The sequence below is a fragment of the Oncorhynchus nerka genome, linkage group LG14 (genome assembly GCF_034236695.1).
Source record: "Oncorhynchus nerka isolate Pitt River linkage group LG14, Oner_Uvic_2.0, whole genome shotgun sequence".
NCBI lineage: Eukaryota > Metazoa > Chordata > Actinopteri > Salmoniformes > Salmonidae > Oncorhynchus > Oncorhynchus nerka.
In genome coordinates this window covers 9,001,336-9,017,669 of record NC_088409.1, presented here as the reverse complement: position 1 = coordinate 9,017,669, position 16,334 = coordinate 9,001,336, and the positions used below count along the sequence as shown (strand labels likewise).

General features: G+C 40.9%; 1 protein-coding gene across 1 annotated transcript; it reads right to left on the bottom strand.

Annotated features, from left to right (window-relative positions):
* Positions 1–6,957: 6,957 nt before the first annotated feature.
* Positions 6,958–13,027, bottom strand: LOC135574978 (protein lifeguard 1-like). Its single transcript, XM_065027116.1, has 5 exons — positions 12,466–13,027; positions 9,575–9,653; positions 8,281–8,334; positions 7,132–7,177; positions 6,958–6,999 (listed from the first exon to the last, which is right to left on the bottom strand). Exons 1-5 carry the CDS (start codon positions 12,890–12,892, stop codon positions 6,958–6,960), a joined length of 648 nt encoding a protein of 215 aa, XP_064883188.1. The 5' UTR covers positions 12,893–13,027.
* Between the last annotated feature and the right edge of the window lie 3,307 nt (positions 13,028–16,334).

The window sequence follows — 16,334 nt, the reverse complement described above, 5'->3', positions numbered from 1 at the left end:
AGGATTTCTAGCCCCTTGATCTTATTGTTGGATCTGATTTTAATAGCTAACATTTCGATGGCCATAATAAATATATATGCCGATAGTGGACAACCTTGTTTTTCTCCTCTTGACAGTTGAATACTTTCTGAGAAGTAGCCAATATTTACTATTTTACACCTGGGGTGACTATACATAACTTTAACCTATTGTATAAGAGATTCTCCTAAATTGAAATATTCCAGGCATTTATATATAAACTCCAGTCGTACTTTATCAAAAGGCTTTTCAAAATCAGCTATGAATACCAGGCCTGGTTTCCCAGATTTTTCATAATGTTTTGTTTCCAGTACTCGTCTTATATTATCTCCAATGTATCGTCCATGTAAAAAACCTGTCTGATTAGGATGAATAATATCAGACAATACCTTTTTAAATGTTGCTTTTCATTTTACATTTAATCAGTAAACATGTCTAAAAAAAACACAATTCCATGTTGACATTGGGTATTGTGTGTAGGCCAGTGACATTAAATGACAATTTATCATTTTTTAAATTCAGACTAACACAACAAAATGTGGACAAAGTCAAGAGGTGTGAATACTTTCTGAAGGTATTAAGTTGCATAACATGGAATGTCAATGGGCGAAATTTATACATCAAAGGATACGAAACATGGAAGTGCTTTCTTTCGCTGAATCTTTGATGCCGATCCACTGTTGGGGCTAGGAACACAAGCATTTCTGTTGGGGCTAGGAACACAAGCATTTCTGTTGGAGCTAGGAACACAAGCATTTCTATTGAAGCCAGGAACACAAGCATTTCTATTGAAGCTAGGAACACAAGCATTTCTATTGAAGCTAGGAACAAAATCGTTTCTGTTGGAGCCAGGAACACAAGCATTTCTGTTGGGGCTAGGAACACAAGCATTTCTATTGAAGATAGGAACAAAATCGTTTCTGTTGGAGCCAGGAACACAAGCATTTCTGTTGGGGCTAGGAACACAAGCATTTCTATTGAAGCTAGGAACAAAATCGTTTCTGTTGGAGCCAGGAACACAAGCATTTCTGTTGGGGCTAGGAACACAAGCATTTCTATTGAAGCTAGGAACAAAATCGTTTCTGTTGGAGCCAGGAACACAAGCATTTCTGTTGGGGCTAGGAACACAAGCATTTCTGTTGGGGCTAGGAACACAAGCATTTCTGTTGGAGCTAGGAACACAAGCATTTCTATTGGAGCTAGGAACACAAGCATTTCTGTTGGGGCTAGGAACACAAGCATTTCTATTGGAGCCAGGAACACAAGCATTTCTGTTGGGGCTAGGAACACAAGCATTTCTGTTGGGGCTAGGAACACAAGCATTTCTGTTGGAGCTAGGAACACAAGCATTTCTATTGAAGCTAGGAACAAAATCGTTTCTGTTGGAGCCAGGAACACAAGCATTTCTATTGAAGCTAGGAACACAAGCATTTCTATTGAAGCTAGGAACACAAGCATTTCTATTGAAGCTAGGAACAAAATCGTTTCTGTTGGAGCCAGGAACACAAGCATTTCTGTTGGGGCTAGGAACACAAGCATTTCTGTTGGGGCTAGGAACAAATTGTTTCTGTTGGAGCCAGGAACACAAGCATTTCTGTTGGGGCTAGGAACACAAGCATTTCTGTTGGGGCTAGGAACACAAGCATTTCTGTTGGAGCTAGGAACACAAGCATTTCTATTGGAGCTAGGAACACAAGCATTTCTGTTGGGGCTAGGAACACAAGCATTTCTATTGGAGCCAGGAACACAAGCATTTCTGTTGGGGCTAGGAACACAAGCATTTCTGTTGGGGCTAGGAACACAAGCATTTCTGTTGGGGCTAGGAACACAAGCATTTCTGTTGGGGCTAGGAACACAAGCATTTCTATTGAAGCTAGGAACAAAATCGTTTCTGTTGGAGCCAGGAACACAAGCATTTCTATTGAAGCTAGGAACAAAATCGTTTCTGTTGGAGCCAGGAACACAAGCATTTCTATTGAAGCTAGGAACAAAATTGTTTCTGTTGGAGCCAGGAACACAAGCATTTCTATTGAAGCTTAGGAACAAAATCGTTTCTGTTGGAGCAGAACAGGAACACAAGCATTTCTGTTGGGGCTAGGAACACAAGCATTTCTGTTGGGGCTAGGAACACAAGCATTTCTGTTGGAGCTAGAACACAAGCATTTCTGTTGGAGCTAGGAACACAAGCATTTCTGTTGGGGCTAGGAACACAAGCATTTCTGTTGGAGCTAGGAACACAAGCATTTCTGTTGGAGCTAGGAACACAAGCATTTCTGTTGGAGCTAGGAACACAAGCATTTCTGTTGGGCTAGAACACAAGCATTTCTATTGGAGCTAGGAACACAAGCATTTCTGTTGGGGCTAGGAACACAAGAGTTTCTGTTGGGGCTAGGAACACAAGCATTTCTGTTGGGGCTAGGAACACAAGCATTTCTGTTGGGGCTAGGAACACAAGCATTTCTGTTGGGGCTAGGAACACAAGCATTTCTGTTGGGGCTAGGAACACAAGCATTTCTGTTGGGGCTAGGAACAAAATCATTTCTGTTTGAACACAAGCATTCTGTTGGGGCTAGGAACACAAGCATTTCTGTTGGGGCTAGGAACACAAGCATTTCTGTTGGAGCTAGGAACACAAGCATTTCTATTGGAGCTAGGAACACAAGCATTTCTGTTGGGGCTAGGAACACAAGCATGTTGGGAGCTAGGAACACAAGCATTTCTGTTGGGGCTAGGAACACAAGCATTTCTGTTGGGGCTAGGAACACAAGCATTTCTATTGGGGCTAGGAACACAAGCATTTCTATTGGGGCTAGGAACACAAGCATTTCTGTTGGGGCTAGGAACACAAGCATTTCTGTTGGGGCTAGGAACACAAGCATTTCTGTTGGGGCTAGGAACACAAGCATTTTGCTACACCCTCAATAACATCTGCTAAATACGTTATCTGACCAATACATTTGATTTGATTTGATTTTTAAAAAGGCATTATCCTAATTTCCTACCCACGCTCTGTCCCTCAACTACATCAGGCAGGTGGCTTGTTCTGTTATCTGACGGACAAATGTATTAATGTTAAATGTGAGTCAATGAGTGCCAGTAGCATGGTGAACAGAGATGATGTCCAGGTACAGGTTGAGAGCAGCAAAGATGTACTCCTCTGGTGAAATGCTGTATTTGTGGTTCCCGCCCAGTATGAGCTGAGTGTCCATCACCAGGTACTGGAGAGAGATATATATATATATACACACATATACACACCATAATTTGCAAATAAATTCATTACAAATCCTACAATGTGATTTTCTGGATTTTTTTTTTTCTCATTTTGTCTGTCATAGTTGAAGTGTACCTATGCTAAATAATTACAGGCCCCTCCCATCTTTTTAAGTGGGAGAACTTGCACAATTGGTGGCTGACTAAATACTTTTTTGCCCCACTGTATATATATATATATATATATATACACACACACATATACACGAATCAGTTGTTATATTACGACCAAAAAATACATATTACCGTGTAGGTTGTTTCTGACTGCTTACAGAATGAGTCATACACAACTTTTTTTTCATTTTAAAAACCCCCACATGGGCGACCATTCCTAAGCTTCTTAAAGATTGTATAAAGGACTACATACACTTTTATTGAGATGTCAGTGAACGTGTATTGCTTGGTGGTATGAAGGTGCCTGAAAGGACTAGTTTTCTCAACAACCCTAGCCAATGAAAGGACTAGCTTTCTTAACAACCCTAGCCAATGAAAGGACTAGATTTCTTAACAACCCTAGCCAATGAAAGGACTAGCTAGAGGAAGAATGTTACTTACCAAGGAAAATAGCAAGGTTCCCAGGCAAGTACACAATGTACACATACTATTGATTAAAAACACAAGACTAAGTTAGTTCCTGAACAAGTGTATTTCTAAAACTGAAACATGGTTAATGTTCTTTAATTCCATTACAAGTACACAAGATCAAATACTGTTGTTTTAAAAAGGGGCAATCTGCGATGGGTACATCCATTTTCGGGCCAGTCAATGCATCCATAGCCTATGAATGTGAGCGTGGTTACATTTGTCCAGACACATTCTTCAGCTGTTTACCAAAACAGTGGCGTGGAAGGCATTGTTACTGTTTAAATAGCAGATTGCCCCTTTTTAAATATTTTGTACATACTGGTATACCTGTGAAATGACTGTTGACTTACCTGGGATCGCATGATTCCACACAACAATGCAAAGGATATGAGAGTCCAACAGAACACCCACAAGCCCCCACTGGCTAAGGTGAAGTCCCACTATAACAGAAATGAGGAAAGATGGTACACTGCTAGTAAGCTACATTTAGCAGACACTCTTAATCAGAGCCACTTAGTCAGTGCATTTAACTAAGATACACTTAAACTGATCTGTCTTTTATCCAAATCATATAACTCACTCTGTCCACTTCATCAGCAAAACTGTCGAAATCATGAACTGTCTAAATCACGAACTGTCTAAATCACGAACTGTCTAAATCACGAACTGTCAAAATCACGAACTGTCAAAATCACGAACTGTCAAAATCACGAACTGTCTAAATCACGAACTGTCAAAATCACGAACTGTCAAAATCACGAACTGTCTAAATCACGAACTGTCTAAATCACGAACTGTCAAAATCACTAACTGTCTAAATCACGAACTGTCTAAATCACGAACTGTCTAAATCACGAACTGTCTAAATCACGAACTGCCAAAATCACGAACTGTCTAAATCACTTAACTGTCTAAATCACTTAACTGTCTAACTCATGCTCAAAACCAGCTTGGGATAGTTTGCTATATCAGTGCAACAGTTTTTGTGACAAAATCATGGTGGAGTTGAAAATGCATTAACTTAGATCGTTTTGTCGGTACATGAAACTTACCCGCCAAAACTTTTTTTAACGTGCCATACCTCATCACACTCAGCCTGCAATTGCATTTCCTTGAAACCACGTCCTCTCTCCTCGCCTCCTTCTCAAAACCCATTGATGAAAAGGTCAGAGCTCCGCCCTTCTGACCTTTTCATCCAATAAATTTTGAGAAAGAGAACCTCAGGACCTTGTCATCCAATGGGTTTGAGAAGGAGGAACCTCAGGACCTTGTCATCCAATAGGTTTTTGAGAAGGAGGAACCTCAGGACCTTGTCATCCAATAGGTTTTGAGAAGGAGGAACCTCAGGACCTTGTCATCCAATAGGTTTTGAGAAGGAGGAACCTCAGGACCTTGTCATCCAATAGGTTTTTGAGAATGAGGAACCTCAGGACCTTGTCATCCAATAGGTTTTGAGAAGGAGAACCTCAGGACCTTGTCATCCAATAGGTTTTGAGAAGGAGGAACCTCAGGACCTTGTCATCCAATAGGTTTGAGAAGGAGGAACCTCAGGACCTTGTCATCCTATAGGTTTTGAGAAGGAGGAACCTCAGGACCTTGTCATCCAATAGGTTTTGAGAAGGAGGCGAGGAGAGAGGATGTGACGAATCAAGGAAATGCTTTTGAGATTCTCCCCATTTTGACGTAGTAATTTGAATTCCATGCAGGTCATCAGGAGGCGTAAGCCAATGATTTAAACTCGTCAGCAAACATTCTATAACTGCAGGTGGCACTAAATCACCAACCTGGCTTTGACCTGTTCAGCCTGTACACACTGCAGCACAGTAGATGGTGGTATGCAGTGCGTTATTGTTTCTTCATAGATTACCAGAACACTCACAAGTTGAAGGAGAGGAAATGGACTACTTTAAAAATGGAAGACAGCCACTAAGGCGCTGCCCGTGCTTTCACAGAACACGGTCATTTACAAGGATTTCAGGTGTGCCATCTTTCTACATCTATGGAGAGAGACTGGACTGCATGGCTCTGGACTGCATAACAGCGATAGAACCTGCAACACAAACCAAACTCAGAGCCAGGGAGAGTCCCAGTGCTGGGAGGGAATAAGAATGAAAGCATGCCCACAGTTTTCAACCCTACAGTGAAATATTACTAGATCTATTACAGCATGGAGGATTGGTTTAGACATGAGCTCCGCTAACCTCCATGGAGGATACGAGCTCATACTATAAACCTGCAACACAAACATGGAGGATTGGTTAGACATGAAAACTGCCAACTCCTATCACTGAAAATGGAGGATTGGTTTAGACATGCAACGTTTGGAGGATTGGTTTAGACATTTCACCAAAATTCCCGACATGAACTCATACTGCCATGGGAGGATTTTAGACAGAAGCCAACCTCCCTGGTTGGACATGAACTCATATGCCATACTGCCAGCCTCCATGGAATTGGGAGGGCCAACCTCCAGAATTGGTTTAGACACGAGCTCATACTGCTAACCTCCATGGAATTGGTTTCTCCAACCATGATTTCTGTAAAACATTGACATTTTTATGAACTCATACTGAAATTGGTTTACATGAGCTCATACTGCCTAACCTCCATGGAGGATTTTTCATGAACCCATACACATGGAGGATTGAAATATTACTAGATCTATTAGTCAGGTATCCCTGACATGAAATCTGCCAACCTCCATGGAGGATTGGACATGAGCTTAGACATGAGCTCATACTGCCAACCTCCTGACATGAGCTAACCTCCATGGAGGATTGGTTTAGACATGAGCTCATACTGCCAACCTCCATGGAGGATTGGTTTAGACATGAGCCTCATACTGCTAACCTCCATGGAGGATTGGTTTAGACATGAGCTCATGGGAGGACTTGCCCACCTCCATGGAGGATTGGTTTAGACATAAACCTCAGCTCCATGGAGGATTGGCCATGAGCTCATACTGCCCACCTCCGTGTGTTTAGACCAACCCTCCATGACTAACATGCTGGATGGTAAAGGATTTAGTCTATCCATCAGAGAGAGCAAGTACATCAGGGTCCCTCCAGAGGCATGCAGTACTCACACAGTCACAGAGCCCAGCAGTAGACCTTCTGCAGTGGTCTACACAGAAAAATAACACAAAGGTCAGACGATACAACCAACGTGAGAAACGTTTATTGATGCCTTCTTGGAATCGATACTTACAAAACAGTCCCAAGGCCAGGAAATTGAGCGGGACCTTCCATTTATTACATTGACACAACAGGACAAGGAAATGATGAGGACAATCACCACTGCTCTGTTCAGGAAACAGCAATGTATTAATACAATATGGTACAATCAATGTATTAATATAAATATGGTACAATCACCACTGCTCTGTTCAGGAAACAGCGGTACAATGTATTAATACAATATGGTACAATCACCACTGCTCTGCAGGGAACAGCGGTACAATGTATTAATACAATATGGTACAATCACCACTGCTCTGTTCAGGAAACAGCGGTACAATGTATTAATACAATATGGTACAATCACACTGCCTCTGTCTAGAAAACAACAATATAACAAAAGGGTTCATTTGTCCGTTGTTTAGATGTCAGGGCCTGTGTTCATAAAGTGACTCAGAGTAGGAGTGCTGATTTGGCATCAGGTCCAATGTCCATGTCATGGCATTTAATATGATTTGTGAGAGACAATTTACCTATTTACCTGATTCATTTTATATTAATTGTTAACCATTAATATTTAACTAATAGTAAGACATTTCTGTCCTGATAGTGTCTCTGTTTTTATGGTCTCCACTCTAGCTTCCTGCAGCTAATCTGGGAGTATGGTCACTAGAGATGGCTTGAGCTGGACAAAATTAGTTAAAAAACTGCATTACCTAGACAAGAATGTGTTTTACTAGAGAAAGCTTAGGAGCAGAACAATCCCTCACTGTCTCAAAAATCATCCTTCCATCTGGGAAACTAAGCCAGGGTGGGGTTAAGACAACAACCCTGTGCAGATAACGACTGGATGAACCCAGAGTGGATTATGATGCTCCTTGGTCTGCATGGGAGGGGTTGAACCAACCATGACTAAGCATTCTTAGCGTCAGTCGATAAAGAACTCTGCGTTTGTGTAAAGTTAGGTTACTTCGGGTTCAACACTCAAGGGTGTTTGGTCGACCAGCCTCATTATTGCAATAATTAATCGATATTGAACAAAAGATGATTGTTTGAAGAAATAACAAAGTTCTCTCTCATTCGATTAGAATATTCCACGACATGATCTAAAAGACCCAATCAGATCCTAGATCAGCACTCCTGCTGTGGGAAGGTTTCTGAATACAGGCCCAGGAGTAAAAGCAGTGAGATTCTGTAGGATTCATTGGACGTCGTGACATTTACTTACATCATGCAGGATGAAAACCAGTAGGTCTTCATAGACCAGAGCCTCAGAGCCTCCCTACGACGATTACAGAAGACAACTCATCTCTTTGTTTCATACACTTCTTGTAGGTACATTATAAAGCTGTGGTATTGTGCAGTTAAAATATAACATTGGAATCTAACGGGGGAAACTGCTTTCAACACTTCAAACGTGTTGGGACAACTGCATGTTGAAGTCTTAATGTTGAAGTCTTAATGTATTTGAAGTCTTAATGTTGAAGTCTTTAAAGTGTTGAAGTCTTAAAGTGTTGAAGTCTTAATGTGTTGAAGTCTTAATGTGTTGAAGTCTTAATGTGTTGAAGTCTTAATGTGTTGAAGTCTTAAAGTGTTGAAGTCTTAATGTGTTGAAGTCTCAATGTGTTGAAGTCTTAATGTGTTGAAGTCTTAATGTGTTGAAGTCTTAAAGTGTTGAAGTCTTAATGTGTTGAAGTCTCAATGTGTTGAAGTCTTAATGTGTTGAAGTCTTAATGTGTTGAAGTCTTAAAGTGTTGAAGTTGAAGAAGTCTCAATGTGTTGAAGTCTCAATGTGTTGAAGTCTTAATGTGTTGAAGTCTTAAAGTGTTGAAGTGTTAAAGTGTTGAAGTCTTAAAGTGTTGAAGTCTTAAAGTGTTGAAGTCTTAAAGTGTTGAAGTGTTAAAGTGTTGAAGTGTTAAAGTGTTAGTGTTGAAGTCTTAAAGTGTTAAAGTGTTGAAGTCTTAATGTGTTGAAGTCTTAAAGTGTTGAAGTCTTAAAGTGTTGAAGTCTTAAAGTGTTGAAGTCTTAATGTGTTGAAGTCTTAAAGTGTTGAAGTGTTAAAGTGTTGAAGTGTTAAAGTGTTAGTGTTAAAGTGTTGAAGTCTTAAAGTGTTGAGGTGTTTAGGTGTTAAAATGTTAATGTCGGGTAACACAAAGTGTTAAAATGTTAATGTTGGGTAACACAAAGTGTTGAAGTCTTAAAATGTTAATGTTAAGTAACACAAAGTGTTAAAATGTTAATGTTGGGTAACACTTAAAGTGTTGAAGTCTTAAAGTGTTGAAGTCTTAATGTGTTGAAGTCTTAAAGTGTTGAAGTGTTTAGGTGTTAAAGTTTTAATGTTGGGTAACACTTAAAAGTGTTGAAGTCTTAAAGTGTTGAAGTCTTAATGTGTTGAATTGTTAAAGTGTTGAAGTGTTTAGGTGTTAAAATGTTAATGTCGGGTAACACAAAGTGTTGAAGTCTTAAAGTCTTAATTAAAGTGTTGAAGTTTTATAGTTGGGTAACACTCAAAAGTGCCTCACCAATACAGAAAGGCACAGATGATCCCAAAGGTGACTAGAAGCTGAATCATCAGAGTCAGGTACACCTTCTTTATAAAGCCTGTGGAAACAAATCACTTAACAGTCACCAGGTGTTTACTGTGGTCCCACTGAGTCAGGTACACTAACCAGGTGTTTTGGGTCCACTGAGTGTATACCTTAACCAGGTGTTTTACTGTGGTCCACTGAGTCAGGTATACCTTAACCAGGTGTTTACTGTGGTCCCACTGAGTCAGGTATACCTTAACCAGGTGTTTACTGTGTCAGGTACCCCACTGAGTCAGGTATACCTTAACCAGGTGTTTACTGTGGGTCCACTGAGTCAGGTATACCTTAACCAGGTGTTTACAGTGCTCCCACTGAGTCAGGTATTAACCAGGTGTTTACAGTGGTCCACTGAGTCAGGTATACCTTAACCAGGTGTTTACAGTGGGTCCACTGAGTCAGGTATACCTTAACCAGGTGTTTACTGTGGGCCCACTGAGTCAGGTATACTTAACCAGGTGTTTACTGTGGTCCCACTGAGTCAGGTATACCTTAACCAGGTGTTTACTGTGGGTCCCACTGAGTCAGGTATACCTTAACCAGGTGTTTACTGTGGGTCCACTGAGTCAGGTATACCTTAACCAGGTGTTTACCTTATACCTTAACCAGGTGTTTACTGTGGGTCCACAGGTATGAGGTGTTTACTGTGGTCCCACTGAGTCAGGTTTACCTTAACCAGGTGTTTACCAGGTGTTTACCTTAACAGGTGTTTACTGTGGTCCCACTGAGTCAGGTTTACCTTAACCAGGTGTTTACTGTGGTCCCACTGAGTCAGGTATACCTTAACCAGGTGTTTACTGTGGTCCCACTGAGTCAGGTTTACCTTTACTGTGGTCCCACTGAGTCAGGTACAACCAGGTGTTTACAGTGGTCCCACTGAGTCAGGTATACCTTAACCAGGTGTTTACTGTGGGTCCACTGAGTCAGGTATACCTTAACCAGGTGTTTACAGTGGTCCCACTGAGTCAGGTATACCTTAACCAGGTGTTTACACCACTGAGTCAGGTACCTTAACCAGGTGTTTACTGTGGGTCCACTGAGTCAGGTATACCTTAACCAGGTGTTTACAGTGGTCCCACTGAGTCAGGTTTACCTTAACCAGGTGTTTACTGTGGGTCCACTGAGTCAGGTATACCTTAACCAGGTGTTTACAGTGGTCCCACTGAGTCAGGTACACCTTAACCAGGTGTTTACAGTGGGTCCCACTGAGTCAGGTATACACTAATCCAGGTGTTTACTGTGGTCCACTGAGTCAGGTACACCTTAACCAGGTGTTTACAGTGGTCCCACTGAGTCAGGTACACCTTAACCAGGTGTTTACAGTGGGCCCACTGAGTCAGGTATACCTTAACCAGGTGTTTACTGTGGGTCCACTGAGTCAGGTATACCTTAACCAGGTGTTTACTGTGGGCCCACTGAGTCAGGTATACCTTAACCAGGTGTTTACTGTGGGCCCACTGAGTCAGGTATACCTTAACCAGGTGTTTACTGTGGTCCCACTGAGTCCTTAACCCAGGTGTTTGAGTGGTCCCACTGAGTCAGGTATACCTTAACCAGGTGTTTACTGTGGTCCCACTGAGTCAGGTATACCTTAACCAGGTGTTTACTGTGGTCCCACTGAGTCAGGTTTAACCAGGTGTTTTACTTTAAGTGGTCCCACTGTGGTCCCACTGAGTCAGGTAACCAGGTGTCTACAGTGGTCCCACTGAGTCAGGTTTACCTTAACCAGGTGTTTACTGTGGGTCCACTGAGTCAGGTACACCTTAACCAGGTGTTTACAGTGGGCCCACTGAGTCAGGTATACCTTAACCAGGTGTTTACAGTGGGTCCACTGAGTCAGGTTTACCTTAACCAGGTGTTTACTGTGGGTCCACTGAGTCAGGTATACCTTAACCAGGTGTTTACTGTGGTCCCACTGAGTCAGGTATACCTTAACCAGGTGTTTACAGTGGGTCCACTGAGTCAGGCATACCTTAACCAGGTGTTTACAGTGGGTCCACTGAGTCAGGTTTACCTTAACCAGGTGTTTACTGTGGGCCCACTGAGTCAGGTTTACCTTAACCAGGTGTTTACTGTGGTCCCACTGAGTCAGTTTACCTTAACCAGGTGTTTACTGTGGTCCCACTGAGTCAGGTATACCTTAACCAGGTGTTTACTGTGGTCCCACTGGAGTCAGGTATACCTTAACCAAGTGTTTACAGTGGTCCCACTGAGTCAGGTACACCTTAACCAGCTCTTCACTGTGGGTCCACTGAGTCAGGTATACCTTAACCAGGTGTTTACAGTGGACCCACTGAGTCAGGTTTACCTTAACCAGGTGTTTACTGTGGTCCCACTGAGTCAGGTATACCTTAACCAGGTGTTTACAGTGGTCCCACTGAGTCAGGTATACCTTAACCAGGTGTTTACTGTGGGCCCCTGAGTCAGGTTTACCTTAAGCAGGTGGCCCACTGGTAAACTTCAGGCCAATAAGACGGAGCACCATCGCAGTAGGGCTGCTTTCACCACAAAGCTTGTTTATTCAATGGGTTGCTGATCTAGGATCAGGTTTGTCCTGTCCATACAATCGTATTAATTATGATCTCAAAGGGAAAACTGATCCTAAATCAGCACTCCTACTAGAGAGGATTGATGCGGGCTCCAGATCATCATGATACAAGGACACCAACCCCCCCCCCCCCCCCAAAAAAACGTGTGACTGAGTCTCAAATGGCCCCTATTCCTATGTAGTGCACACTACTTTTCAACAGAACCCTATGGACGCTGGTCAAAAGTAGGCGACTGCATAGCAAATTAGGGTACCATTTCAGACGTAGGCACCGACTAACCTCTTCTTATGGCTTTGTCATCAAAGCAGCCGGTGTCCTCCAGCCCGGTGGAAGAGTCAGGTGGTAGTGGAGCAGCCCATTGTTGTTGTTGGTCCTCGGGATGACCCTGACCCATGTCGTTATACTGACCTGCTGGTGAGACCACCGCTATGTTGCCAGGGCCAACGTTCAGACCGTAGTGGGGAGAACTGTAGTTCTGTTGGCCATAGGTGTTCTGTTGGCCATAGGTGTTCTGTGGACCATAGGTGTTCTGTTGGCCATAGGTGTTCTGTTGGCCATAGGTGTTCTGTGGACCATAGGTGTTCTGTTGGCCATAGGTGTTCTGTTGGCCATAGGTGTTCTGTTGCCAATAGGTGTTCTGTTGACCATCGTCCTGAGAGTAGGGCGGTGGGAGTTGGACTTCACTGCTTCTTTTCGATTGATCCATGTCACCCTCCTAAAAGATTTTCGTCAGGTAATAAGTCCTAATCATTGACACACAGAGAAATATACCTGTGTCATTAACCAGGAAATAAACCTTCCTCTTCCTTTCACTGTCCTGACAGACACAAGATCCTGTTGAAGACTCCGTGAAATGGAGAGAAAAGCACTAGTAATTGCAACAAAAATTACTAACTATAAAGATATAAAATATATTCATATTTCATCTAAAAAATACAAATATATTTGTAAATAATAGGAGGTAAAATCCAACTCTAAAATCCTCCCCCTGCCATTGTGGAATAACCCACGACTGTCGATAGGGAATCTTAATTTAACTAAGTCAGTTACTGACAATACATCACACGTGTAACATACAACAGCAGTCGGCGTAACAAATCCTTTATTAAACATATTGATTGTCTTATAATTCTACCCTCAGATCTACTCACCTCTTCCACAGCGCTCCGGTCTCTTCCTGTAACAGTCCCTCCAGGGCAAAGTCTACCTGTAATCAGTTGGGCTGCATCCCAAACGGACATCTATTCACCCTAATCCCTATGTGGTGCACTACTATATTGGGAATATGTTACCGTTTATGGGGACGGAAACCGTGGTTTTCCCACAGAGACGGGACTTTGCTTTCAGCTAAATTATACATCTTTAAGGAAAAGGTTAAGGTTAGGAGTTAGTTTAAAGAGTTAAGGTTAGGGGTTAGTTTAAAGGGTTAAGGTTAGGAGTTAGTTTAAAGAGTTAAGGTTAGGGGTTAGTTTAAAGGGTTAAGGTTAGGGGTTAGTTTAAAGGGTTAAGGTTAGGAGTTAGTTTAAAGAATTAAGGTTAGGGGTTAGTTTAAAGGGTTAAGGTTAGGAGTTAGTTTAAAGGGTTAAGGTTAGGGGTAAGTTTAAAAGGTTAAGGTTAGGAGTTAGTTTAAAGAGTTAAGGTTAGGGGTTAGTTTAAAGGGTTAAGGTTAGGAGTTAGTTTAAAGGGTTAAGGTTAGGGGTTAGTTTAAAGGGTTAAGGTTAGGAGTTAGTTTAAAGGGTTAAGGTTAGGGGTAAGTTTAAAGAGTTAAGGTTAGGAGTTAGTTTAAAGGGTTAAGGTTAGGGGTAAGTTTAAAAGGTTAAGGTTCGGAGTTAGTTTAAAGGGTTAAGGTTAGAGTTAGTTTAAATGGTTAAGGGTTAAGGTTAGGGGTTAGTTTAAAGGGTTAAGGGTTAAGGTTAAGGTTAGGAGTTAGTATAAAGGGTTAAGGTTAGGAGTTAGTTTAAAGGTTAAGGTTAGGGTTAGTTTAAAGGGTTAAGGTTAGGAGTTAGTTTAAAGGGTTAAGAGTTAAGGTTAAGGTTAGGGGTTAGTTTAAAGGGTTAAGGTTAGGAGTTAGTTTAAAAGGTTAAGGTTAGGAGTTAGTTTAAAGGGTTAAGGTTAGGAGTTAGTTTAAAGGGTTAAGGTTAGGAGTTAGTTTAAAGGGTTAAGGTTAGGAGTTAGTTTAAAGGGTTAAGGTTAGGAGTTAGTTTAGTTAGTTTAAAGGGTTAAGGTTAGGGGTTAGTTTAAAGGGGGTTAGGAGTTAGTTTAAAAGGTTAGGAGTTAGTTTAAAGGGTTAAGGTTAGGGTTAGTTTAAAGGGGTTAAGGTTAGGAGTTAGTTTAAAGGGTTAAGGTTAGGAGTTAGTTTAAAGGGTTACGGTTAGGAGTTAGTTTAAAGGGTTAAGGTTAGGGGTTAGTTTAAAGGGTTAAGGTTAGAGTTAGTTTAAAAGGTTAAGGTTAGGAGTTAGTTTAAAGAGAAAACAAAAAGATAATTACTTTACAAGGGAATTAACAAAAAAACTGAGTTAGAAGTTTGTTTAAACAGAGAGTTAGTGGCAGAATTGACCACTGTGACTGACAAAATGAAGGAAAGCTTTGACTATGTACAGGTCAGTGAGCATAACCTAGTTTAAATGAGTTAAGGTTATCACCAGGTTACGTTTAAGGGTTAGAGGTTGGTTTAACCATGCTAATTTGAGTTTAATCGTTTAAAGCTGGTTAAAGGTTAGGAGTTAGTTTAAAGGGTTAAGGTTTTTGTTAGTTTAAAGGGTTAAGCCAAAGGTTAGGATTAGTTTCAAAGGGTTAAGGTTAGGGGTCAAAGTTTAAAGGTTAAGGTTAGGAGTTAGTTTAAAGGGTTAAGTAGCCCAGGCTAAGTTAGTTTAAGGGTTAACTTGAGGATTAGGGGTTAGTTTGAAAAGGTTTTTCATGTTTAAGGATACTTTAGTCAGTTACAAATGTAACAGCAGGATTAAGGTTAACAGTTAGGTTTAAAAGACTGGTTAACAGCAGGATTAAATCCCTTTAACAGGGTTAAGGTTAGAAATGAACAACAGACTTCTAAAACAGGGTTAAGGGTCTAAAGGTTAAGGTTAGGAGTTAGTTTAAAGGGTTAAGGAAAAAGTTACTGACTACATTAAAGCAGGATAAGATTGTTTTTCAGTTAGTTTAAAGGATACAACAAATTTAACAGCAGGATACAGTTAGTTTAACAGGGTTAAGACTGTTGAGTTAGTTTAACAGGGATACAACAGACTGTTACATTTTAGGATACAACAGACTGTTAGGAGTTAGTTTAAATGAACAAGGTTACTGTTACATTTAAAGGGTACAAAGGTTGGACAGTCTAACAGCAGGATACAACAGGAGTGACTACATCTAACAAGTTAAGGACTGACTAGTTTAACAGGTACAACAGACTGGTACAGTTTAAACAGGATAACAGACTTAGGAGTTAGTTTAAAGACTGGTTAAGGTTAGGGGTACAAAGTTTAAACAGGTACAACAGACTGACTACATCTAACAACAGTACAACAGACTGTTTAAAGGGTTAAGGTTAGAGTTAGTTTAAATGGTTAAGGGTTAAGGTTAGGGGTTACTGTTTAAAGGGTTAAGGTTACAGGTTAACAGGTTAGGAGTTAGTATAAAGGGTTAAGGTTAGGAGTTAGTTTAAACAGGTTAAGGTTAGGAGTTAGTTAAAACAGGTTAAGGACTGGTTACATTAACAAGGATTAGACTGGTTAACAGCAGGTTAAAGGTTAGGGTTTAAAAGGGTTAAATAGACTGAGTTAGTTAAAAAGGTTAAGGTTCTAACAGTTAGTTACAAAGACTGGTTAAGGTTAGGAGTTAGTTTAAAGCAGGTACAAGGTTACTGAGTTAGTTTAAAGGGTTAAGGTTAGGAGTTAGTTTTAAGGGTTACGGTTAGGAGTTAGTTTAAACAGGTTAAGGTTAGGGGTTAGTTTAAAGGGTTAAGGTTAGGAGTTAGTTTAAACAGGTTAAGGTTAGGAGTTAGTTTAACAAAGGTTAACAGGTTAGGAGTTAGTTTACAAAGGGTTAAGGTTAGGAGTTAGTTTAAAGGGTTAAGGTTAGGAGTTAGTTTAAAGACTGACTACGGTTAGGAGTTAGTTTAAAGGGTTAAGGTTAGGAGTTAGTTTAAAGGG